General features: G+C 31.6%; 2 protein-coding genes across 2 annotated transcripts; both read left to right on the top strand.

Moving 5' to 3' along the window:
- The first annotated feature begins 352 nt into the window (after positions 1-352).
- Positions 353-4,620, top strand: LOC105135622 (GroES-like zinc-binding alcohol dehydrogenase family protein). Its single transcript, XM_011040593.1, has 7 exons — positions 353-699; positions 1,603-1,830; positions 2,660-2,733; positions 3,337-3,496; positions 3,701-3,820; positions 3,926-4,034; positions 4,162-4,620. Exons 1-7 carry the CDS (start codon positions 469-471, stop codon positions 4,341-4,343), a joined length of 1,104 nt encoding a protein of 367 aa, XP_011038895.1. The 5' UTR covers positions 353-468; the 3' UTR covers positions 4,344-4,620.
- A 13,997-nt stretch (positions 4,621-18,617) lies between these two features.
- LOC105135635 (FK506-binding protein 5-like) lies at positions 18,618-20,710 on the top strand. The gene is made up of 2 exons (XM_011040609.1): positions 18,618-18,623; positions 18,716-20,710. The coding sequence occupies exons 1-2, from the start codon at positions 18,618-18,620 to the stop codon at positions 20,708-20,710; spliced, it is 2,001 nt and encodes a 666-aa protein (XP_011038911.1).
- Positions 20,711-26,528: the final 5,818 nt, after the last annotated feature.

Genomic DNA, 26,528 nt, shown 5'->3' with positions numbered 1-26,528 from the left:
AGTGAGCTGTGGAGATTAGTCGTAGTGTGTGTAAACTGATCCGGACATTCTATGTAAATAAAAAAAAAAATTAATGAAAATGACAAGTTGGGTTGCCATGCCAGCAGCACTCTTTGCCGCGAGTAATTAACCTTACTCTCTATTGGTTAAAAAAGCGTCTTCCCGAGCAATTAAAATTTCTAATGAAAATGACAAATTGGGTTGCCATGCCAGCAGCGGCATGCATAAAGGTCCAACCCAACAAAGGAGGAAGGCAGGTTTCGGTTAGGGCCCATAAATTGAAAACAAAAGCAAGCGAGTGTTGGAGAAAGAACTGATCAAAATGCAGTCTGCGGATGCAAACAGAGCCACGTCCCCGACCCTGGCTCGAGCTCAGGCTCAGTCTCTCTCCTCCTATATATTCCATTCCATTCCTTTCCGCTAGCTCACGCCTCCTTGAATCTGAACTGATGCGCTAGAACCAAGAAAATGCAAAGAGTCTTGTCAAGAAGAAGCCACACCTTGAAGACTTGTGACTATGAATTCTTCAAATCTGGTTTTGTTAGATTCATTGCCACCAGTTGCAGGGCTGTTGTTCTCCCCCGGTTCGGTGGACCCGAGATGCTACAGCTCCGGTCTGATGTTGAGGTCCCCCAGCTCAAACCCAACGAGGTCCTAGTTCGATCACGAGCTGTTTCAATCAATCCACTTGATACTAGAGTGAGTTATTGTTTTAGCTGTTTCTTTTTTTCTTTAATTTAAAGCCCATTGGAAAGATGGAGAGATTTGGATATTTGGGACTTCTTTGTGTGGAGAAATTCTTCTTTGTGTGGAGAAATTCAAATAATTATACAAGAAATCTTGGGGTTCCCTGTAATTTCACTGAATATGATCATAGATGGTAAGATTGATGTTTTGTAAACTCCTTGTTATGTAATGTGGGATTCTTTTTTGGTTTCTGATGGATAAAAACTCGATGATGTTCATAACTTAATTAGGTCAAATAATAACTAATTATAGCATTTGTTGCAAACTTTTTGGTATTAAGTTTCCAAGTTATCAAAGATAATACATCTCCTGTCGATATGTCAATAGATCATAGATGTTTTCTAGAGAATAATCAAGATCCTCTTCTCATGTGTATTCACTCGTGAAGGAAATACACAATTAAATAGGATTAAAGAAACAAATGGTCCGAGCATTTAGTCTCATGGGTCTTTCAATCCACGTCATAAGGAAAATGTGAGCCCTCGAGTCATTTTCATCAGCTGCTCTGTAATAAACGCAGCAGTTGCATAGTGAAAGGCTGCTGTGATTGGAAACACAAGCTACGGGATTGATTTCCTTTAGGAGAACTTTATTCCGACTTGTATAGTGGATCTTAAGATGATGGAAATTTATTAAGTGGATTCCATGGAGCATCAGCAAAATACCATCCAAGAGTGAAAGATACCAAGTATTCATTTTGAAACTAATTTACTAAATATTTGCACTCCCATACAGGGATAAACCCTATGCTTGTACATGCTCAACATATATCTTATATCCATGAAAGACATAAATATGTTTGGACATGCAGAAGAATGATGGGTATTGAATGTTTAAAAATGTTAATGCTTTCAGATGCGATCAGGTTATGGTCGTTCCATATTTGAACCACTTCTACCTCTCATTTTGGGTCGTGATATTAGCGGTGAAGTTGCAGCTGTTGGAACTTCTGTGCGGTCATTCAGTGTTGGAGAAGAAGTTTTTGGTGCGTTGCATCCAACTGCTGTGAGGGGTACTTATACTGACTATGCAGTTCTGTCGGAAGATGAACTTGCTCCAAAACCACCATCACTTACGCATGTGGTAGGTGCTTCATAATTGGGTATTTTTATGCATAGAATTATGTGTTTTCTTTTTTCATTTCTGGTTGGCACAAAATGTCTGGCAACTGCTGAGTGAGTGAACAGTTTGTAGCAGAAATATTATTTAATTGCCCCTCCCAATGCGTAATTGAGCATGATTTGTGATCCACATGTTGTTTTAGCCAAACATAATATTTTTACAAACATGCATTCACACACGGGTGTGTCTTTTTAATTTTTGGGAGTCCATCAAATTTTGGGCTACATTAAGGGTAGCTTTTCTCCTCATTTAATCTTTTAGTCCTATATGTGACTAGTATTTAATTCTAGATCACTTTGGGCATTGCCAAGAGTCTTGAACAACCAAGCTTGTGAGCATTCATGCACACATGAGCTTGCACCATGCACATGCTGATGTAGAACAGAAGACAGAAGAGAGGGAAAGCAGAATAATAGAAAGGAATTAGGGAGGAGAGTAAAACAGGGAAAGTGATGAGGGAGAGAAAGAAACATAGTTTCTAACTTTTCTATGATATAATTATAATGCAAACCTTGTATTTATTCTCCATCACATGCTTTAAAACGTATAGAGATATATGTTTAAGTAGAGATTTATGAGTATAGATGTATAATATATATAGAATTAATTACTTGGGGTATCAGGATCAACAATTTGATCACCACCTATTCTTTAGCATGTCTGTATTTATGCTTGTCTGTGTGTACTTACACATATATTTACTGATAGATTCAACCAAAATTTGTCATCTGTTATTTATTTTATTTTTTAAAAAAGTAGATTTTGCTTAATTTTTTGTATTCTCCTGCAGGAAGCAAGTGCCATTCCTTTTGCTGCGCTAACTGCATGGCGTGCTCTAAAAAGCACTGCTAGGATAACTGAGGGGTAAGGATCTACTGTTTAAATGAACTTCATAAGGATCAGTTTATTGTTTTTTATTTTGTTCTTTTATATCATCTTTTCATGAGAGTTTGACATGTGTTTTTTTTTCTTGCTTTTGAAATAGTCTTTGGGTTAATTTTAGTGTCGGTCCTTGATTTCTGTCTAAATTTGAATTGTTTTATTGAGTATCAAACCTTATAATGTGGTACCCCAACTTTTGTCACAATTTTAATGCTGCCTTTCTCTTGAGTTCAGCTAACTTGACATCATCAGCAAAGTAGTGACACTTTTCATCTGTTGTTTCGTGCCCCATGGGCAAAAGTTGACAAATTTAATGGTGAGCACACATTAAGATTTAAAAGGCCAGTTTAAATGGTTTTGTAGTCAAGTTATTTCAAAATCAGCCACTTGTTGAGAGACTGTCCATGCAATCAACCTGTAGATGGCTGTATAAATGATGTTTGAATATTTGATTTTCAAATAATCAATTCTTAAAACTTTTTTTGTTGAAAAAAAATATGAAATCCAATGTGAAAGCTACCATATTTTTAGTAAATTGCTAATATGTATGGCTTCTTTAGCAACTTCAATGTAATTATTTCACAGGCAAAGGATTTTAGTAGTGGGTGGTGGTGGAGCAGTAGGTTTGGCTGCAATTCAGCTAGCAGCAGCTGCAAGGTGTCATGTTACAACTACTTGTGGTGGTCAAAGCATAGATCGAGTGCGGGAAGCAGGTGCTGAGCAGGCTGTTGATTATACTGCTGAGGTAATGGCATATTATTTTTGCTCCATCCCACCAGCTAATTAAAATGAAATACATATGTCAAGCCTGTTTTTAATTTAGTTAATTACATGGGTAATTAATTATGTTTCCTGCTGAATCATGCTGATTTTCTTTCTTGTGCATATTATAGAGTTGAGAGACCCATAATAATGTTTTCATTAGTGAGCTAGCATGTTTGATGTGCAGGACATTGAACTAGCAATTAAGGGGAAGTTTGATGCTGTCTTGGACACCATTGGTGTGCCAGAAACAGAAAGAATCAGCATCAAGTTTTTGAAGAGAGGTGGACACTATATGACGCTTCAGGTAATATGGAAGCTTGTTAGTGGATATCTTCAGAGGAGAAATCAGAAGCTACTTTCCTAAATTCTTTGACAATAACATTCAAGGATCTTATTTCCTGTGTTTCAGGGTGAGGCAGCATCCTTGGCTGATAGGTATGGACTAGTTGCTGGGCTTCCTATCGCCACAGCTATTTTACTTAAAAAACAGATTCAATACCGATACTCACATGGAATAGGTAAAAGAATGTCATCTTCTCAGGAGATTAGTTGGTAGACAACAAATATTATCTTCCATTATCTTCCACAATGTTATACCTCTCTGTTAAACGTGTAAATTTACTGAACCAGTATCCACATTTTCAGAATACTGGTGGACTTACATGAGAGCTGATTCAGATGGTTTGGATGAGATCCACCGGCTATCTGAAGCTGGAAAAATGAAAATACCGGTGGAGAAAACATTTCCCATCACACAGGCAAAAGAGGCTCATGAGGCTAAAGACAAGAAGAAAATCCCTGGTAAAGTGGTGCTGGAACTTGATTGAAATAGATTCAACAAAATCATACAAACAATATCAATGACAGGATTTATAGGCTATCCTCTCGTTTCTGTTAGTTGTTTTTTTATTTTTTCCCTCGTGGTATTTGGGTAGTTGATCTTGCAATGTGCAATAAGCAATCAGGCAGTATTGTATAGATGGAAGTATCCAGTTGGCAATCTGTAAAAGTTTTCGAGTACGTTCATTTTTTGTCTTTCATTTTGCAACAATACGAATTTGAAATAAATATAGCAGAGGGGTAGTGCACTGGACTTCTATCTAACAGGGTTCATCGACTACTTGTGGCAAAAAAATGAAAACTCAATTTGAGGTGATAGCTGATAAAAAATGTATTACCAGGTTAGCAGTAATTGAGGTTCATGTCTCAATCGAATCAGCTGGAGATACTTGGGAATGCCATGATTTTGCGTTGACAGTTGCTAGATCGCTTGTAGTTTAAGCTTCGGAAGCTCTTAACTTTTTCCTTTTTTTTTTAAGTAAAACAGCTTCCATTTGCTTCAGGGCCTGATAAAAATGGTAACTGGTACGTTGTGACTGATTCAGTAAGACAAGAGGCATAAACTATCATAATATTTGGAAATTGAAACGACTTCCAGAAAATAGTGATAGAGATTTGATGATCAATGTTTAGTTTAGTTTAGCATTTATAGGCATCAAGTGCAGTAGATTTCTTGCTTCCCCTTTTTCATTGACTTCATTTCCAGAACAGCTTGACTTCATTTAATGGCATTATCGAGGCTGTTACAGCATTGTTCCCTACCTTCCCTTTAAGCAGTGATACATGAAACACAAGATGGATAGAGGCTCTTTCAGGCAGTTGAAGTTTATAGGCCACTGCCCCCTCTCTTTGCAAGACCTTGTAAAGTCCATAGGATTCAGCTTCAAGCTTTTTTCAAGTGCAAAACCTAGTTGTGACGGTTGAAGAAGAGAGACGTGTGGTGGCTTGGTATTAATTGAAAGAGACGAGACATTGTCTCTAATATGCTGCTGTGACGGTCGCAGCTTTTCAATTCTATCAAAATTACTTCTTCCTCCTCCCCTTTGATTTCTGCCTCTTCCCCTACTACATCCTCCTCTTGTAAAGGATTTAACACCTCTTCTCTCATCACTTGTATATCCCTTTTCTCGGCTTTTTTAAACCAAAAATGAGCTTTTATTGAAAAGCACTCTCTACTTGCTCATCACTAACCTCTTCTCATGACTTTAGAGAAGCCATCGACTATTGAATATTCAAACCAGACAAATCTTTTATTTCTTCTACAACAGCCACAAAAGGATCGAACACAGGCTAATAAACATTTTCTCTACTGCTCTTCTATCATTAACTTCTCACCGCAACTTTTCATTTGATTCACAACCTTAATTATCTTATTAGAGAACTCATCAACTACTTCATTTTTCTCTATTTTTATATTTTCTAACTCTCTTCTAAGATTTTGTAAGCTGAGAGCCCTTATCTTCATGTCACCTTCATATTCTTTTTGCAAAGTCTTCCATGATTGCATTGCATTTGTAGCTCTCATGATCCTTGGAAATGTAGGATGAACAACGTCTCTTTGAATCAAGCCAAGGGCTTCAGCATCTCTACTCTGCTTTCAGATCTTGGAGTTTTGCTATAGATAGATTGTCCACATTCTCAAGTTCTTCAAATGTTCTCTCCACCATCTCTCGTAAGTTAAGAGGGGTGAGTAAAGTCTTCATCTTTATGCTCCAAAACTCATAGTTTTTCCCTTGAACTCCAACTTGCACTACCTTCTTTGGACATCTTCTTCGCTCTTTGAACTTGGACAAAGCTTCACCCTTTTAAACCTCAACTCCACTACCACTTTGTTAGGTTGTAGATGGGTTGAATACTACAGCTAAAAAATTCACGAACCTCACTGTGACACCATTTGAGAATCCTTGCAAATTACTGCAGCCAGTAAGCAACATTTTCTCTTATGTAGAAAAAAAGAATAAATAAGCATAGCAAGTGATCATGAACGGTGTGTTCTAATAGCCTAGAATCCAAGTTAGTAAGGTCCTAATTTTTCTGGTTCCTCTTCCTCCTTCTTGGTCTTTTTCTGTACAAGTCTTATATGTTAAGGCTTGTTTTGAAATATGGTTGTAGTTATAATTTAAAATATTTTTTTATTTAAAAATATATTAATTTTTTTAAAAAAAATTACTTTTAAAATCAGTATATCAAAACAATACAAAAACATAAAAAAAATAACAAAAACAAAATTAAATTTTTAAAAAATATACCTTTATAATGTCACTAAAGTGCCTCAGGTTTATCAATAATTTGAATTCAAGAACGTTTATGCTTCTTAATAACTAAACAAATATGAAATATGGCCAAAATTAACTATAAAGTACGTCACTGTTTACAGTAACAATACAAATAAGAAATGTCATATCTATTGGTGAGATTTTTGGTTGATTTTAAATTAATTTTTATAATTTATTTTGAATTTTTGTAAGTTTATTATGATTTTAAACCAACATCTTGATATTTAGCTGGAGTTTAATTTTGAGAGCATTTATTTTTTTTGCATAATTAAATAAAAAATAATTTTAAAAAAATACAAAATTATTAAATCCAATGGAGTTCATATTTAAAATGCAGTTTTGAAGGGTTAAAAAAAAATACAAAATTATTAAATCCAATGGAGTTCGTATTTAAAATGCAATTTTGAAGGGTTAAAAAATTAAATTTCATAATTTATTTTAATTTATTTTTTATGAGATTATTACAATCTCAAACAAACATCTCATTATTAGGTTGATGCTTGATTTTATGAACATTTATTTTTATTATTATATAATTAAATAAAAAATTATTTAAAAATAAAGTTATTAAACCCAATGAAACTCGTAAACTAAGTTTTGGGTTTAATGGATTGAGCCACAAACCTTAAACCATATTATATTATTATTTTAATATTAAAATAAAATATAATTTTGAAATTTTTTGTAAAGTAAAGCCATTTTTTTTATATTATTATTTAGGTTGCTTCTGAATTTATAAAGTGAATCGGGTAATTGAAAAATATAATTTTGAAATTTTTTGTAAAGTCAAGCTATTTTTTTTTATATTATTATTTAGGTTGCTTATGAATTTAACAACTTCTATACTGTTTAATATAAAACTTGGGTTAAGTGAAGAGTTGGATTTAGAGGCTTTATGGTTTACCTACTACTAAAATTGAGTTTATTGGCATGCACTCATTGCATAGTACAGGTCAGATGTCTGGTTATACAGGTATCTAATATGAAAAGGAATAATTAAAATATAGTACAGCGTATTCTAATTTTCTCCTTAGTATTCGATAACAAAAAAAAATTATTTTTTATTTTTTTATTGTAAATTCTTTACATGATTTTCTTATATCAATTATTGTTTTATTATTTTTTATAATTGCATAAAAATTATCAAGTCATGATTTTTTTATTAAAAAGTTTTTTGGATTAGGATAAGTTTGTATTTGTTAAACAATGTTTCAGATAAAAAAAAAGTTTCCATAAAAACAAAAGATAAATGTATAAATAACGAAATGCAATTTTGATTTAAGAGATACATTTTTCTCTCCTTAATTTAAGTCATTAAAATTATTATGAAAATATATTTTAATTATCTTTATTTATCATTCAAAAAACATATTACAAATAAAAAAGAAATGTTTTTTTAAAAAAACAATATATTAACAAGGAAAAAAAACTTCATAACAAAATGCCTTTTTCCTCCCTAATCATTGTGTGTTTTTTATTAAAAAAATTATTTTAATTATCATAAAATTATATTTTTAAAACTTCATCTTGGCATAGATAATTTCTTTTCAATTGTCAATCAAATAAAGCATGCTACTATAAAGCACATCCATAATATCAATATTTTCTTATGTTAAAATTTAACCTAGAATTCTATCTAAAATTAGAGTGGACACATTTTCTAGCTTCTTCTTGTTTTTTTTTTTTTTTTTGAATATTTTCATACTCTTTTAACGGATAAGACTAATTTTGTTGGAGATTTGTGGCTACCCTTTCCAACAAGTATGTTTTTTGAGAATTAAATTTATCTTTTTATCCTTGCAGGGATATAAAAATATCCTAACTGTTAAACCAACACTACGTTAATGGATACATTATTTAGCTTGAACTATACTTAAGGTATATGAGTTGTTGGCTTGGGTAATATGCTTCCGTATCTATTTATTTAATTAATGAATTGATTTACTCATTTTGTGTTTGAATTTAAGAAGATACTAAAAATTATTTTCTTAATCTCACCACTTCAAGCATTGATCGTTTGAAAATATATTATAAAATATTCCTAATAACGCTTAAACAGTTAGGGCTTGAGATTTTTACTAAATATTTTTAGATTCAAACTCTAAGATGGTTCGTCTAATTATTTAGTTAAAGATCCTTTGACCTTCCATTCAAAAAAAAAAAAACCCTCGGAAAAATAGCATTGATCGTTAATGCAGGTTCGATCAGGTGATTGTGCTGTTTTAGACAAATTCGGCTCTTTATTTTATTTTATTGTACAAATATTTTATATATTTTTTCATATATAATCTCATAATTTTTTTTTTATTTTTTTCTACCAATAATCTTATAAATTTTATATCGTCACCCTAATAAATACTCTTATTAGAGGAGAAGTACTGAATTAAGCAACGTGCTCTAAACCAATTAAAATTCATTATAAAAAAATTTAAAAAAATATAATATTTGTTTTTTTTGAATAATCAATTCAAGTTTTATAAATTTCAAAGTTAATAAAAATTTACATTATTATTAATTTTAGAACCCATAAAATTAATTAAAGTACATATAAATTAGCTCGAACATTCACATTAAAAAAATTATTATAAATTTTTTTTTTAATATAACAATATATCTTACCGTTTTTTATTGTATTTTTTAAAAAAACACAACCACTTACCTCATTGCCTCGGATTATCATTGCGGAAAAGATTAGCCCAAGAAAATTTCTATAAGAATAAATTGTCAAACACACAGGTGAAGAAAGAGCTCAGGGTCCCAAGACTATTAAAAGCGAAAGAAAACTTTCTTTCGTTCTCTAAATAATTTTTTTTTTTTAATCTTTAAATCAGCGAACACTCAAGAATTAACTCAAGTAGTGGAATGTTCTACTGGATCACAGAAGTTTCAAGGACAGCAAGCTAGGAAAGTCCGTGAAGATTATATATATATAAATAAAATAAATAAATCAATCCACAAAACGCACTTTTTCTTTATTGGTCAGTACTAAACTAAACATTACAGCTGGCTTTACCTCAGAACTGGGACACAAACGCAATTAGAAAGCACATCCTACACAGTTAATAAAGCATAAATAAAAGCTGCTTTTAATAATCTCTTTGTCTCTTTGTGGTGTAAATGTTTGGTCAAACCACTGCTTTTCAAGTCACCCACTTACCCCTCTTCTTTTTGGTCATTTATCATTTCCCACTTGCAACTTAGGGTATCATAGCTCTGCCACTCTGGCTCTCTTCATTAAATTAGCCATGGCCCACACTGTTTCACATCTCGTGGACCCACTTGGCTCCTGCCACGTGGAAGACTCAAGTGATTATTTGTGGTATGATCATGCTTGCTACAGTAGTGTGTTTTATTTTTATTTTATTTCTTGAAATTAACGCAGTTTTATTAAAAAAAATTGTTAACTAACCCAAATGAAAAACCTTTTTTTATAAAAATAACACAGTAAAAAGTCGCAATTCTCACCTATCACAGCTGAACTAAGAGCTGTGTTTTTTTTTAAAGCATAGTTAATCTTTTTTCACTTGAAATTATTTTGATTTGTTAATAATAAAAATAATTTTTTTAATATATATTTTTTTTAAATATAGCCGTCGAGTCATGCTGCTACTGCGTGAGTTTGGACTTTGGAGTGGAGTACAGAAGAGGTCTCTCCGCCAACGAGGCCTGTGGTTCTTTGATTGAATTGATCATTGCTACTTGCTTTTCTATGCGCGTGCAGAAGCTGTGATCATTAATTCATTATACAATTACAGAATATTTTGAATAATTCAAAATGCCTGCTTTTTTCTTTTTATAATTACATTTGCCTCTGCATTTACATCTATTTCATTTGTTGAATAATAATTAAAATAAAACATATATATATATATATATAAAATTCCAACACCATTCTAGCAAGAAGTTATTTAATTACATATTGTTGCATATATTCTAACACGTATTCAATTTAAGTAAAATCTATCTAATTTTAATATTAATAATTACAATTTATGATTCAATTATATTAATACGATTAAATCTTATTATTTAAATAATTTTGATATGTTTTAATATTTTTTTAAATAAATATTAATTAGTTAATCTATATAAAATCAGAACACCAAAATGTTATTATACTAGTATTTGTATAAATAAAAATCCAAAAGTATATCTGGTATGAGAATCATTTTAATCGAACAAAAGATGTTTGGAGTTTCAACCAATTTTTTTAATTAAAAAAAGAAAAAGAAAACTTAGTTAAGTGAAATCTTTTTTCACTTGAAATTATTTTGATTGGTTAATAATAAATATAATTTTTTAAAAAAATATAGCCATCGCGTCATGCTGCTACTGCGTGAGTTTGGACTTTGGAGTGGAGTACAGAAGAGGTCTCTCCGCCAACGAGGCCTGTGGTTCTTTGATTGAATTGATCATTGCTACTTGCTTTTCTATGCGCGTGCAGAAGCTGTGATCATTAATTCATTATACAATTACAGAATATTTTGAATAATTCAAAATGCCTGCTTTTTTTCTTTTTATAATTACATTTGCCTCTGCATTTACATCTATTTCATTTGTTGAATAATAATTAAAAAAAACATTTATAAAATTCCAACATCATTCTTGCCAGAAGTTATTTAATTACATATTATTGCATATATTCTAACACGTATTCAATTTAAGTAAAATATTTCTAATTTTAATATTAATAATTGTAATTTTAATTCAATTATATTAATACGATTAAATCTTATTATTTGAATAAATTTGATGTGTTTTAATATTTTTTAAATATATATTAATTAGTTAATCTATTTAAAAACATAACACCAAAATGTTATTATACTAATATTTATATAAATAAAAATTCAAAATATATCTGTTATGTGAATCATTTAAATCGAAACAAAAGATGTTTGGAGTTTCAACCAATTTTTTTATTTAAAAAAAAGAAAAAGAAAACCTAGTTAAGTGATAATTTTCTTAATTTGCTAAGGTGGTGGACGTGGCAGGAGATTGTTTGAGCAAGTCATCGTAATGCGCGTGGGTTGAGCAATTAGCGGTGGTGACGTACAACCTCGGGATTCTTCTCTGTTCTGCTCACCTTCGATCCCCCCATGTGATCCCATTTCGAAATAGCCTATCCTTTTCCAACTTAATATCAAAAATGCCATTCCAGTGTCTTCTAGGTGAAGAAAACGGCCACGTATTTTGTGTGAAGGGAAGAGAAGGAAGAGAAGGGGCACAGCACCCACGAAGCTGGTTTCTCGCGCTCGTACATTTGTCAACTGGCCATGTTCATGGAACATGCCCTCTTTGATATTAGCACACCATGGATTATGAAATTATTTTGACTCCTGCTCTCGAGAGGCAAAGTGTGGTGATGAAAGTGTTGAATCGTAAAGCAAATATGGTAGTAAATAATGAATTTCGGAAATTTTGAATTTTGGTTCTTATTTGTACAAATATCCATAAGACTAGTAGTATAATGGGATGATGTTCTAAGGGCTAATCAGAAGTATACTAAACTAAGAAAGATGCAGAGTATGGTAATATGTTACGAGAGAGAGAGAGAGAGAGAACTAGTGCTAAGAAGAATTTTGAGATGAATTAGAACACTAGTATGAGTTTTATATATGGAAAATAGATTATAATGATATTTTCATTTATAAAGTTTGATAAAGATACTGGTGATAATATATATTTATTCTTAATTTATAATTTACTTTATTACATGTTACAGGTGCATCCAACATCCAATCCATTTGTTTCAACCTAATATTTATTCTTCAAATTATTTCATGTAATTATTGAAGAGTTATGAAGTTGTATAGTAATTTAATGTAATATATCTAGATTTATTACTAATATTAAAATTAGAACACTATAAAAATTTGTAAACAAAAAAAGACTGATATCTTTTCTTGATTCTTGATGTTGATAGCTATATAAATAAACATGATAAATTTCATTTTATCCTTTTAAATTTAACTCATTTTTTATTGTTTACCTCCTATTAAATTTCATTTTATCCTCTTAAATTTGACCCACTTCTTATTGTTTACCTCCTATACAACACCTCATCATCCCATCTTTGCCTTTGCCCTGTAACCACCCACTACCAAAACACCATAACCTCCACCTTTCCCTCGCCTATCATCACATGCATGTTTATCTAACCAGTTTATTACGGGTACAAGTTGTAGATCAGTATTCCCTACACTCCAGCATAATGATGCCTCTGCTAGTGTTGAGATGCCATTTGGTTCTCTTATTCTGCCAGTCATTGGGCTACTGCAAAATTTACCTTTACTGTTAGCCCTATTATTACTGCCAGCTATTTACATGCGGCAAATTCTTTCACAACTTCTTTACCTGATCTGAATCTAATGGTTAATCTCTCCTTTTATCCGCTATAGCAGGACACCTCATTGTCACCATCTTCTCCTGTATCACCACCTTTACTCAGCCACCACCCTATAATCTTTAGGTCGTGGCAGTCAAAGACAACAATTCTCTATTACCTTAAACATACGACATCCAATGGTTTTCATATCACTTGAGGTTTCTCTTTTGCTCTACATGGTTTTACAGATATATATTAGGCTGGTAGTATTAATAATCGCAAGTCTACGGATAACTATCTTGTCTTCTTTGGTCAAACACTGATTTTATAGAAATCCGACAAGCAATGTATAATTGTTTGCTCCTCCATTGAGGCTGAGTATAAAGCCTTAGTAGATGGTAATGCTAAGTTATATAGCTTCAATATTTGTTAACAGATCTGGAGGTTTCCTCTATCTCTAATTTTATCAGTTGGTGTGATAATCTTGGTGCAACCTGTCTCTCAGCGAATCCTATTTTTCATGCTAGTACTAGATATGTTGAGATCGATTGTCACTTTCCTCATGACTGGGTTGCAAAGAAAGAAATTCAGATTCGCTTTATTTCTTTTCAAGATCAACTTGTTGATGTCTTCACCAAACCACTTTCCGTTGCGTCCTTTACTGCTTTTAAGTTCAAGCTTTGGGTTCATCCTCCACTTTCAGCTTAAGGGGACATATTATAAAATGTATAATATGTATATATCTGTATAAAAAATTAATGTATGATTATTTCAATGTTGTAATCCCTATGATTATTGTTGTATTCTGCCACATATATATAAATAGAAAAGGTTGGTTAAGGCACAACCCAAGTTATTCTGTTATTCTTGACATGGTATCAGATCCTTGATAACCAATTGGTCACGATTTCAAATCTCACTATCCCTATTTATTTGATAAAAATTAAGCACAATATAATGTGAGTTTGTGTAAGTTTCAAGCCCAAAGTGCTTTCATTTGAGGGAGTGTGCTAGAGAATAATATAAATCATATCATGTGACCTCACCTAACAACTTAAGTTATTGAGTTGAGATGGTTCTTTAATAATATCTATTGCGTGTGTGGAGTTATATTTTGATGGAATAGTTAAGGATTTTGTTTTGAGTGGTATATATAAGCCTACGTGTAAGTATGGATTCCATAAGCTATTGTGTTTAGGTTATTGTTGGTATTTGTATGTATTCTTAGTATGAGATGAAATTTTATGTAAAGTTTTTGTGCAAGGAAAATTCTGCAAAAATTTCATTAAAAAATAAATAATTTTTTACTTTGATGAAAGAAAGTCTCTTGTATGGTGGATATTAATACAATATAAAAATTATATTATGTGTGATAAATAAGCGCGACTCCGTGTAAAGAAGGCTAGGAATACGAAATAATACCTTATTTACACATACATGATTATCATAAAAATAGAAATTGCATTAAAAAGTTTACGGTGTTAAACCCTATTTATAATATTATAAAGGTAAAATTTTATATAAATATAAAGTTTTAATCCTGTACAAATAGTTTATGACATATAAAGACTATATAATATCAATCCTATTATAATTTATATTTTTTTATTATTCATATGCATTCTTTTAGCATGTATATATATATATATATATATATATATATATTTGTATTAATCTTTAATATCTATTATTTAACTTGTTAAAGACTTATGTTCTACATAGAATTTGATCATTAACCACTAGTGTGAATTCTGATATCTTAGTCAATGGTTTATTTAAGCTTTTTTCGCTTATTTATTTGCAAATTAACAATGAAAAACTATTGTTTTTATTCACATGACATATAAACATATTATTTTTTGTATAACAATCCCTTCTATATTCCTTTATTAAGATAAATGAATGATGTAAAAAATTGAGCATTATTCTTCTAAAATCTCAACCATATTTCACTATATAACATACCAATTGATTAATAAATTTCAAAATGAAACATTTTCTTACTTTAAACTCAATGCTAAAGATTAAAGAACTATAACATTAAGATGTAATTAATTAATCAATTCTTCAATTAATACTCATTTTTTCATCTTCTTCAACAAATTCTCAAATCTTCTTTGTAAAAAAAAAAAACTAAAGATTTCAAGAAAATAAAAACTAAGGCTCACTTATCCCTTTTAAACTTAGAAATGATATCTTCAAGATATGCATAACTCTTATATTCACTTCGAATAACATGTTATACATTGGTCAATAATTAGCAATGCTCTAAAAGGCATAGTAGGAGAAAATCTTAGTCCATACCAAGAAGAAATTATATAAAAGAAGAATTTATTCAAAGAATGAGGTACTTTCACTTCAAAACGATTATGTTAACCTCAACATGTGAAAAAAGTCCATCCTAATATGGCTTAGTGTTACCACTACAAATTACATTATCTAGCTTAAAAAAACACTTCAACAACAAATAAAAATGCTAAAGGATCTTTGATGCAATCTAATCATCTAAAATCCCCACTAAGCCAAATAAAAAACCATCGACAGTCTTGTCTCTTTTCTTGACAAAATTAAATAGTATCTTCATATTTATGTATGGGATGCAAACTATCAATCGATAAGATTTGGACTCAATATAAAGATTATACCTAGAAAGTAAAGAGCTTTTTGCCTCTAAATAAATTTGTATAGGTCAATTTAAAGATTTACTAATAGGTACTCTTTAATATAATATCTTGTTAAAGAGAGAGAAGAAAGAATTTGTTTTCCCCTTTGAAGAGTGAACATATGGTTTTTATTGTTTACTAGATATATAGAAATTTAATATGTTTTATGTCTACGAAACTATCGAAGGCCTATCTAAAGATAACAATTGTCTTGGTTGAGGATAGGAATGTGCCGCATGATTTATTTTTTTTGTATTACATCATATTTACAAGGTATTAAATGAATACCAAATGAGAAGTGAGTAGCATATTTTCAAGAAAAAAAAACTTTTTATGGAGTTTTATGATAGCTTTGGCAACTATCTATTTTCATGAATTCAATATTGTCAATCTTAAACTCCTGGTTATCTTATATAAAGGAAAGTTTAATGAAAACCCTTTATCTTATACAAGAAAGAATTTAATGAAAACTCTTTTTTATAACTCTTTTTTTAGAGATATTTAGAAACTTTTCTGTCCATAACTAGGAGAAATGATTAGTAAGGAATAAAAATGTTGCCAAGAGAATAGAAGTTAGGACAAAAAATTGAAAGAAAAAAGAATATACATGTAAAATATATTTATAATTAGTTGAAAAGTCTAATGATATTTTTGCCTAAAAAATTCATTAAACTCAAAAAAAGGAAGAAACTTTTTTTCTAATGGGTGAAAAATATTGTATTTGAAAAAGTCTTTCACATTTTTTCACTCATAAATTCATTAAACTAAAAAAAAAAGGAGAAACATGTTTTTTAGATTGATGAAAAATTCAGAAAACATCTTTTAAATGTTTTTTCAACCTAGAGTTTTACCACATAATAATAAAAAACACTTATTATATTTTTCAATTTGTAATAATATTGTATTTGAACACACACTTTATTTTTTTTTTTATGAGAAATAGAGTATGACTCCATTTCTAGATATTTTTTTTAACTAAAAACATCAACGTAGCTATGTAACCAATAAGGGTAAAATTGCCATACTATGTTATAAAAAAGGAACCCTATAGCCATAATCCTATGTATATCTTACCCATAGTAGTACTAGTCAATTGTATTAACTTAAAAACTAAAAGCATATAGGGTAAATATTTTGCAATTGATACTATTCACCCCTTTACAAAAATATCATAGATGACATTGTTCATTTCTTGACAATTTATCTTAGTTCCCAAAATTTTATTTTAGAAAATTTGATCATAATTTAAGATAAATTGCTTTTGATTTCTTAGTTAATGGTAGAGTTGGAGGGACCGAAATGAAAAAAGTCACTAAACATGGGTGGTGTGCTAGGAATTTTAAAAAATATACATTTTAGTCCTTAATTTTAAAAATAACACAAATTATATGCTTTTAATGCCTAAATTTTTTTCAAATTCAATTTTGGTACAAAAATTTATTTTTATTATTTTTTAATTTTTTATGGAGAAAAGAGCGAGAGAGATTGCTAGATTTTGGCTAAGAGAAAGAAAAATATTGTTATTACCGATTTAGGCTATCGAAATGGTCGATATTTGTGTTAAATGATTCTATTTGATAAAAGGAGTTTATATTAAGTGTTTTTTTTTTTTAAAGTTTGTGAAAAAAAAAACATCTGAGCTTAGTTTGATATTTGATTTCATTTTTTGAGATGATTTTTTGGTTCTTTTAAGGCTATGAATATGTTTATCATGGTTACCAAGTTGTTTTTTGGTGTTTTGGGTTAAAAATAGATTTTTAGATTAAAAATGTAAGTCTCGATCTTCCCGCCACCATAGTAGTTGAAATCTAAGAAAATTAGATGATGTGTTATCTAATTGTTTTTTCAAAAAAAATTAGGGCAGAATATATAAAGGCCTTGTCATGCAGGCCCTAACAAAATAAGTTGGGGGTTGGCTTGTTAGGTACAATAATGCCTGACCTTTGCTTTATATTTTTCCTGAACTCTTATTCTAAATTAATTCTTTTTTTTTTATATGGTCTTTATCTCTATTTTTTTAATATTAAGATTAATATTTATTCTCTATTTTATTTTGTTTAAAGAGCCTATTTTATATGATGATTATTTATTTTTGTTATGTATTTAAATTTTAAAGATTTTTATAATTTATCTATAATTTTTTTTATCTTTTATATAGATGAATTTTATTTTTGAAAATAAAAAAATTAGTTTCACATAATATTTTTAATATATGCAACATTGCATAATGTTTTTCCTTCTTTTATTTTATTCAATCAATTTAATTTATGTTTTTATTTTTATTATCGTTTGCTTGAATAAAAAAATTATTTTAATAAAAAAATTTAACAAATACAACTGAATTTGAGAGATCAAATATTTTAATTTTAATTTATTTTTTATTTTTTAAATTATTTTTTATGTTTTTTTATTTATTAACACAATTTGTTCTTGATTTATTTAATTATATATATATATATATAATTTTTTTTATTTTTTATTGTACTTTTTTTTTATCTACAAAAACATGTAAAAAAATCTTTATATACAATTTGTTTTTTTTTTCTGTTTTTTAAATGTAAAGGCAAGTTTAAGTATCTAGCATTTACTATTGCTAGAGACAAGGAGCACTTTATTGTTTAAAAATTTCCATTGAATTAATAAATCCTCTATTGCCCCTCCCTCTCTGTTTCCCTGTCACTCTCACTTCATCAATCCACCTGCACCTATCTGTACGAGCTCTGTGCAAACCACACATCATACAACCAAACAAAGAACACAATTATTTCCCATCGGAGTTTCCTTTATTTCCATTCACAAAACCAATCAATAAAAATAACTCCCTCGCTCTTGAAAATCTTGCAGTATTACCCTCCTCTCCTCCATGATCGATTACTAAACCAACAAGAAAGAAACAAAAATACATGGATACATTTGTAGACAGACTCCATCGAAGCAACAGCAACAATAACAGTAGCACTGGTAACAACAACACAATTAGAAGGCTAAGAAGCCATGGCAGCATGAAAGGTGGCCATGCTTCACCAATGTTCCCAACGAATGGCAAGAAACGTGGCTGTGCTTTTGAAAATCCTTAACCCTCTTCTCCAAAGGTTACTTGCATTGGTCAAGTGAGAGTAAAGACCAAGAAACAAGGCAATAAACTGAGAACAAGATCAGAGAAGAGAGGGGAGATAAGTTTTAGAAGAGTAGACCAAAACAGCAACGCTTTTGAAGGGAACAATAATCATCAAGATTTGATTAACAATCAGTTCTTGAATCAGCAGCAGCAACAAGAGGATTTGTCACCCAGGAATCCAAGATGGGTGCATTTACCTGTGACTATATGTGAAGCTTTAAGAACTTTTGGAGCTGAGTTTAATTGCTTTTTACCTTGCCGGTCTTCATGCACGGCAAGTGAAAAAGAGAAAGAAGAGAAGGCAGCGGCAGCAGGATCTAATAACAATGGCAGTAGCTCGTGTGGGGCGGTGTTTGCTAGGTGGTTGGTGGCAGTGCAAGATGAAGGGGGGAAAGGGAGGGAGATAGAGTTGATGGATGGAGAAGAAGTCGAAGAGGAAAGAGATGAGAGGAGGAGGAGCTATAGGAGACATGTCTACGAAGAGATTGAATTTAAAGATGAGAAATTTGGAGGAAATGAGGGTTTGCAAGAAGAGGAAGAAGCAAGGGTAAATATTTGTATACCACCAAAGAATGCTTTGTTGTTGATGAGGTGTAGATCTGATCCTGTTAAAATGGCTGCTCTAGCTAATAAGTTTTGGGAAGCACCTGCTCCACAAGTTGAAGAAGATGAGCAAGAAGATAATGAAAAGGATAGAAATTTGGGAGTAGAAGAAGAAAAGCGTATCAATGTAGGAGATAAAAGAGAAGTTGGGCCAGGTCATGAAGGGGAAGAGCAGATAAAAGTTGCGCAAGCTATTAGGGAGCACAAGGAGGATTTGTTTGTGGCTGAAAATCTGGTCTCTTTCGAAACTGTTGAAGAGCAGCATATTAAAGAAGCTGGAGGAGGTTTGGCTCTTTTGGAAGGCGAAGGTGGAGCAGATAGCCAACAAGTCAGAAGCACAGGCGAGAACATTGATGGGGTTCTACAAGAAGGGAATCTGGTGAAGCAAGAAGAGGAACCAGAAATTCATGAGGTCATGAGCTTGCAGCCAACAGCCACAACACAAGAAACTGTTAGTTTATGCAGTGATCAGTCTTCACACGATCAAGAAATTGTAGATCCAGAGGCCTTGATAAATCACGAAAATGAAAACAAGATGGTTCAAGAGAATGAGGATAATCAAGAAGGCAGAACACTCAAAGCAGAACAAGAACATGTAGTAGACTTCAGTGATGACATTGAGGAGAATTCAGTGTCTGCACAGTTTGAACAAGAAAGCTTAGAGGTTGCTGTCAAAGACTTGCAGGACCAAGAACCAGAGCCACGTTCTGTTGCTGAATTTCAAGTACAAGAGTCAAAGGAAGAGAAAGAGACCGAGCAAGAGGAGGAAGAACAGACAGTGACCCATGAAAGATCCGAACCCGAAGACCGAAAAACCCAGGAAGCTGGTCAAACGGGTACGGGTGTGAAGTCAAAGGAAAGAGATAGTAGTCAGCCACTGTTACCAGATTGCCTGCTGTCAATGATGTGTGAGCCCAAGCTGTCAATGGAGGTATCCAAAGAAACTTGGGTTTGCACTACGGATTTCATCAGATGGCTACCAGAGCATTCAAGGCCAGTCAATAAATCGGACGGTAAAGATGAGCCCAAGAAAAGAGCTAGCATCGACAGTAATCCTGCGCAGGTGCATAATAGTAACAGCATCAACAACGACAACAACCTGCAGCAGCCGGCTAGGTCTTCTTGTTCATATCCGGGTAAGCCGCCGGCTCATGGAGCCGGGACAGAGTCCATGTCCACAATGATAGAGCAGAAGCTGGTGGGAGCCATGGCATACGATCCATTTGTTCTGACGCGCTGCAAGTCTGAACCAATGAGGTCAGCTTCCAAGCTTGCCCCGGAGGCTTGTTTCTGGATGAATAGGAAGCTCGAGCCTCATGGAGCAGCGGCTACGCTTGGGGTCGGCGCGGCTGGTGTTGGGTTCTAAAGTCCATGTCGACGGTAATAAAATTAAAGGGCTCGGCTTAAAAGTTAAAAAAGAGTGCGGTAAGTTCGTAAGGGTAGTTTTTGTAGTATCAGTAGCGGTGCTTTTACTCTTTTTTACTGCCATGCGTTCTCTTGTAAATCTTACTTTCCCATTATTTGAAGCAAACCTCTTTTGTTTCTTTTTTGTCCTGTAAGATAAGGCAGCATCATGTGTTTGTAACGACATGGTGGAAATAATAGTGGAGTGGAGTAGAGTGCATGTTACTACTGTATGGTCCACTAGGGGTCAATTCTGGCCCGTTTGATTCTGGGACTGATGAAACAGACAGTTAAGCAGTGATTTGATATTGAATTATTAATGCATGTTATTATCATGATGTAGGGTGTCTTTTGGAAATCATTTTTGAATTAAAATTTCTTTTTTATATATATTAAAATAATAATTTTTTTATTTTAAAAAATTATTTTTGATATTAATATATTAATATGATCTAAAAAAGTTTTAAAAATTAATTTTAACAAGATTTTTTTTAAAATTTTTATAAAATAAGATTTCTACTGCAAAAATGAACACATCTTGTGAGTGATGTGTGGTCAGTCATGTTAAAGAATAATTCAAGCTCAGAGCTTGAAGTTAAGATTGGTTTGATGATTATATTAAAATGATAAAAAATTATAAAAAAATTGATTTAAAATAAAAAATCTTCAAAATTATTTAAAAAAAATAACACATTGTATTGTATATAGGTTTGTTTGGCTATGCGTTTGCATTTGTATTTTTATTTAATAATAATTGTATATTTCTATTTCTGGGTCCCGCTAATAAATGAGTTTTGAACTCAGATTTTTAAAAGCTACTTTTATATGCTTTTGCTTTCAATTGAGTTGTATTTTATTATTGTTGAATTTACTACCCAGACCAAAATAATTTCACCCTCCTTTGAACTAATCAAAAAATCAATGCCGGGCACTTTTTGCATAAGTTAAAAATTTTACGATACTAAAGTTTTTATATTTGTAAATTATAAAAATATATTCTCATCAATTATTTATATAATTTGATAGCATCTTGATTTTATTTATATATTTTTTTTAATTGGTATGATTTCATGTTCACAACCCTATAGAAACTAGAAATGATTATGTTTGTGTTGACATTGCAGTAAATTTAATAAAACAATAAAATTGATGTTGCAATTCGCATGGTTATTTTTACAATATGTTAATAATAAAATACATATTAATATAATTGTAAAATAAAAAAATTAATACATATACTTTTAGATCATTTTATTATCTATGTTGCACGTGTGCGGTATCGCGGCGATTGTTTATCCTCCAGAAAAAATTATAAATATGGATGTGGTGTATTTCTGGTAAAATATGAAGAGATAAGAAATTCTTGTGTCTCTTATCAGTGAACAATTAGAATGAAAGTTTCCACCTAATATTCTGGTTATTAGAAACCCTAACTGGTCTCAGAGATCAGGTACAAAGACTAGTTACGCTAAGGAAATATATTATTACCCCAAATACTCCCTATCTAAGATAGGTTACATTGTTTTGTTTAATCCAATCTAAAGTCTTATTTTGTTATTTTTAAATGTTGGTTTGTTTAACGTTTAAGACAAGCCTTCCTCAGTAAGGAGGTTATTATCTTAAAATGTTGTTAAACCTAACTGTTTTATTATATAAAAAAAAATGAATTAAATATCTTGAATACACATTATGTGTAATGTCATATCCTGGATATTAAGAAACAAACAAAATATTTTTTTTTTGAAATTTTGGGCAATATTCTCTTGACTTTAATAAAATGGTTATTAAAGCCAAAATGCATATTAAAATATTGTTTTTGGTGTATGAAAAATACAATATAATTTTTTTTAGCTTTGACACACTTGGCTGTATACACAATTGTTTTTTCAATATTTTTGTATTTTTGACAGTTTTGACACAAATCATGTATTTTAATACCGGATTTGTATTTTTACGACATAACGATATCACCTAACATTAATCAAAATTACATAAAATTTGCGAAAAAATTATAAAAATTCTAAAATAATTATTTTTCATTTTTTTGTTTTAAAAAATGAACTAGGCCAGACTTGGGCCAGCCTTTCTGGGCTGATGTCCCAGCCTAGGCCCAATTGGGATGGTTACTGTGCGTCAGCACAGTAACCAGCCCACACTGTATTTTTGCAGCAGAACGTATTTTAGAATTATATTTGACATTACACGTCATGCGAATCTACCATACTCCATCCCACATTGACAACATAAAAAAACCCGAGTCCCAACACTTTCCGGCTAAAACCCAAATTGGAAATTACCAAAGGGCGACTCCCATTTCAATTTTTCACTGATAAGACACATAAGAATTCTTTGTCTCTCTATATTTTTCAGAGCCACATCCACATTTTCATCTTTTCATGGATGGTGGACGATCGCCGCGACGCTGCACACGTGCGGGGGCGTTGCAAGAAATAGTTAAGGCTGCTATACCAACCATTACTAGGCAGACACTTAGTTATGAGTTGAGTGTTTTACGCATCTGAACCCTGTCCTAGGACAAATTGCTAGTTCCCCACCTAACTTAAAGATTGTGTGTGTTTTTCACGGGTGACCTGCCCTATACTCACACTTATCCTGGTCTATTTTTATAGGCGACCTGCCTATACTTACTCAAAATAATTTATTTAACCTCCTCAATCAAGTTTTATCTATTTTTAGGGCGTGCTGACATCAGTTTTTTCACTGTTTATATTTTTTTATAATGTTTTTTAATTTTTTTTGTATTTTATTATTTGTCGGGGGCTCAAAAATAAATTATGACAACCCACATCAATTTCAATCATTATTTTAATTAAATATCCTGGACATACTTTTTATGAAACAATAATTTTAATTATAATTTTAATCAAATATGTATTTTAATTAAACAATTATAACTGAAAATAATTTTTTTAAACTTATTTTTTTATATTATAACCATAAAAATATTATAATACAAAACACATTCTTAATTTGAAATTTATTAGATTTTATTGCTAACAGTTTTCTTTGGAGATAGCGGCATGCATGCAACAAAGAGCATCGAAGTGGGGAGATATGAGACAAAGGAGCACCATCTCGACAATGTAATAATTGAGAAACCGATCAATTTGCATTAAGCGTTTTCTTGTCTTAATCCCATCGACGTGAAATAATTGGGACGTGTTGTCTCTTATTACACATTTTCGTGGCCTGTAATAACACCTAATAAAAAGAAAAAAAAAATAATAATGTCTGCCACACTAATTAACTACACATCTTAATGATTGTTTATTATTTTCTGTTGTTCTTTTTGCTAATAATTGTTTCTCTTCTTTCTTTTTCGCGACAACATCGACCAAATATTATACTGTAAATCACCATTTGTGGGTAGCAAAGTCAAATGTTAAATAATGTAAATGTTTGGTAGCTACACGACCTGGATGCTTTATCTTAAAAAAAAAATTATAAGATAATTATATTAATTTTATTTTTAAAAATAATAAAATAATTTCACTATTTTAAAAAATTTTCAAATACCGTAACACCCTTTATTGAAAAGGCATTATATATTTTTTTTAATTGTAGTGGCAAATCAATAATCTTATTGTGAGAGAAAAAAAAAACTAACATAACCATGTATAAATTGTTAAAAATAATTGTTTTATGGTTAAAATATCACCTTAATCCTAAATACCTAGTTATTTTTTTAGACACCAACAATTTCATCAAATCATTTAGCAATGAATAATGATTTGTCCCTAGAGGTACAATAACTTCCCTTCCTTTTGCAGGGTTTTTTTTCATAATTTAATTTAATTTAATGGCCCAATATCTTGTGAAACCAGCCACCTAAGTCAATAATGGTGGGAGAAGGTGAAGCCATCCTTTTACATCTTAGTCAAAAATTATAGGCACCAAATTGGTGCTACTTGCCCTACCTCTTGTTTTTTGTATGGATGCTTTTGCATGGATGCTTGCCTATAAATAGGCAATGCATCCAAGCATTATACATACACCACAAGAGAGAAACTTGAGAGTAAGTAGAGAGAAAGAAGAGAGGGTGAGGGGAGAGTAATCCCACAAAATTATGAGGTATTTGTGAGATAGTAAGTGAGGTGTTTTCTCCTAGTAATAGAGAGATTTTGGCTGTTCTCCTATTATTAGAGAGAAGTTGTATTCCCACATTACTTAGTAAAATCCTTCTATACTTGCCTGTGGACGTAGCCCAATTGGGTAAACCACATAAATTCTTGTGTGTCCTATTTCTCATTTTATCCTGTTCCTTTCCTTTTATCTTGTCGAGTTTGCATGCAAGTATCCTAACAGTGGTATTAGAGCTTTCTGGTTGGTGTTATTAATACACAAAAGTTATTCGTGTATATGGTTACTATTCACGTCTATGACACTATTCACCTATACAGCACTATTCATCCATACGGTACTGTTCACATACGTTACTATATAGAAAGTCAGTGCGGTGATTAAATACCTTCTAGGAAGTTCTGTCTAAGGAGATTGGGTTTTAAGCGGGACCATTTGTGACCTTTCCAATCTTTCCTGGGAACTATAGTGAAGTATTATTCACACGATACTATTTCTATATACGTTACAGATCTGTGAAACGGTGATAGCTGAATAGATTTTGGTGAATACAATGGCAGCAAAGTACGAGATTTATAGGTTTAATGGGAGCAATTTCTCATTGTGGAAAATGAGAATCAAGGCAATTTTAAGGAAAGACAATTGCTTGGCAGCAATTGGGGATCGACTCGTGGAGATCACTGATAATGCATAATGGAATGAGATGGATGATAATGCTATTAGTAACATACATTTAGTATTAGCCGATGAAGTATTATCAAGTGTGGCGGAGAAGAAAATAGCTAAGGAGATATGAGAGACTTTAACAAAGCTATACAAGTCCAAGTCTTTGTATATTTTCTTAAAGCGGAGACTTTATACCCTTCGAATGGCAGAAACCACATCGGTGACTGACCATATCAACACAATAAGAACTCTATTTTCACAACTCACTACATTGGGTCAGCAAATAGAGGAAAATGGACGTGCAGAGCTTCTACTTCAAAGTTTTCCTGATTCGTATGATTAACTTATTATTAACTTGATAAATAATATCCTCTTAGACTATTTAGTCTTCGATGATGTTGCAGCCGCTATCTTGGAAGAAGAAAATAGGCGCAAAAACAAAGGAGACAGAAATAGTTCAAACCAAGCAGAGGCGTTGTTGGTGTCAAGAGGAAGATCAACGGAGCGTGGCTCCAATAGGAGTCAAAGGTAGGGGAGGTCCAAATCAAGAAGTAAGAAGATTGTGAAATGCTACAATTGTTTAAAAAAAGGGCATTTCAAAAAGGATTGTTGGTTTAAAAAGGGTATAAAGAATACTGTAGAGTCATCAAAATCTCAAGGATATGTTGCGAGCACCTCAGAATATGGAGATGTTTTATATAGTGAAGCAGCGACAATCTCTACAGATAGAGAATAGCTCACTAAGGTCTGGCTAATGAATTCAGAAGCAACATGACATATGACTCTTAATTGAGATTGGTTCCATACATATAAACCCATCTCTAGAGGCAAAATATTCGTGGGTGATAATCATGCTTTAGAGATTATTGGCATTGACACTATCAAATTGAAGATGTATGATGGCTTAATTTATACTATTTTAGAAGTGCGACATGTGAAAGACTTAAAGAAGAATCTTTTGTCCATAGGACAATTTGATAGTCTTGGCTGTAAGATCCGAACAAACAATGGAA

The sequence above is a fragment of the Populus euphratica genome, unplaced genomic scaffold (genome assembly GCF_000495115.2).
Source record: "Populus euphratica unplaced genomic scaffold, PopEup_1.0 scaffold47.1, whole genome shotgun sequence".
In the NCBI taxonomy this organism is placed as follows: domain Eukaryota; kingdom Viridiplantae; phylum Streptophyta; class Magnoliopsida; order Malpighiales; family Salicaceae; genus Populus; species Populus euphratica.
This window is presented reverse-complemented; position numbering and strand designations above follow the sequence as displayed.

Bases quoted from the DNA above. Each gene is read 5' to 3' on its own strand.
- LOC105135622 (XM_011040593.1), top strand. From the start codon at position 469: ATGCAAAGAGTCTTGTCAAGAAGAAGCCACACCTTGAAGACTTGTGAC. The intron at 700-1,602 runs GTGAGTTATTGT...TAATGCTTTCAG, and splicing joins TCAATCCACTTGATACTAGA to ATGCGATCAGGTTATGGTCG. The intron at 2,734-3,336 runs GTAAGGATCTAC...ATTATTTCACAG, and splicing joins ACTGCTAGGATAACTGAGGG to GCAAAGGATTTTAGTAGTGG.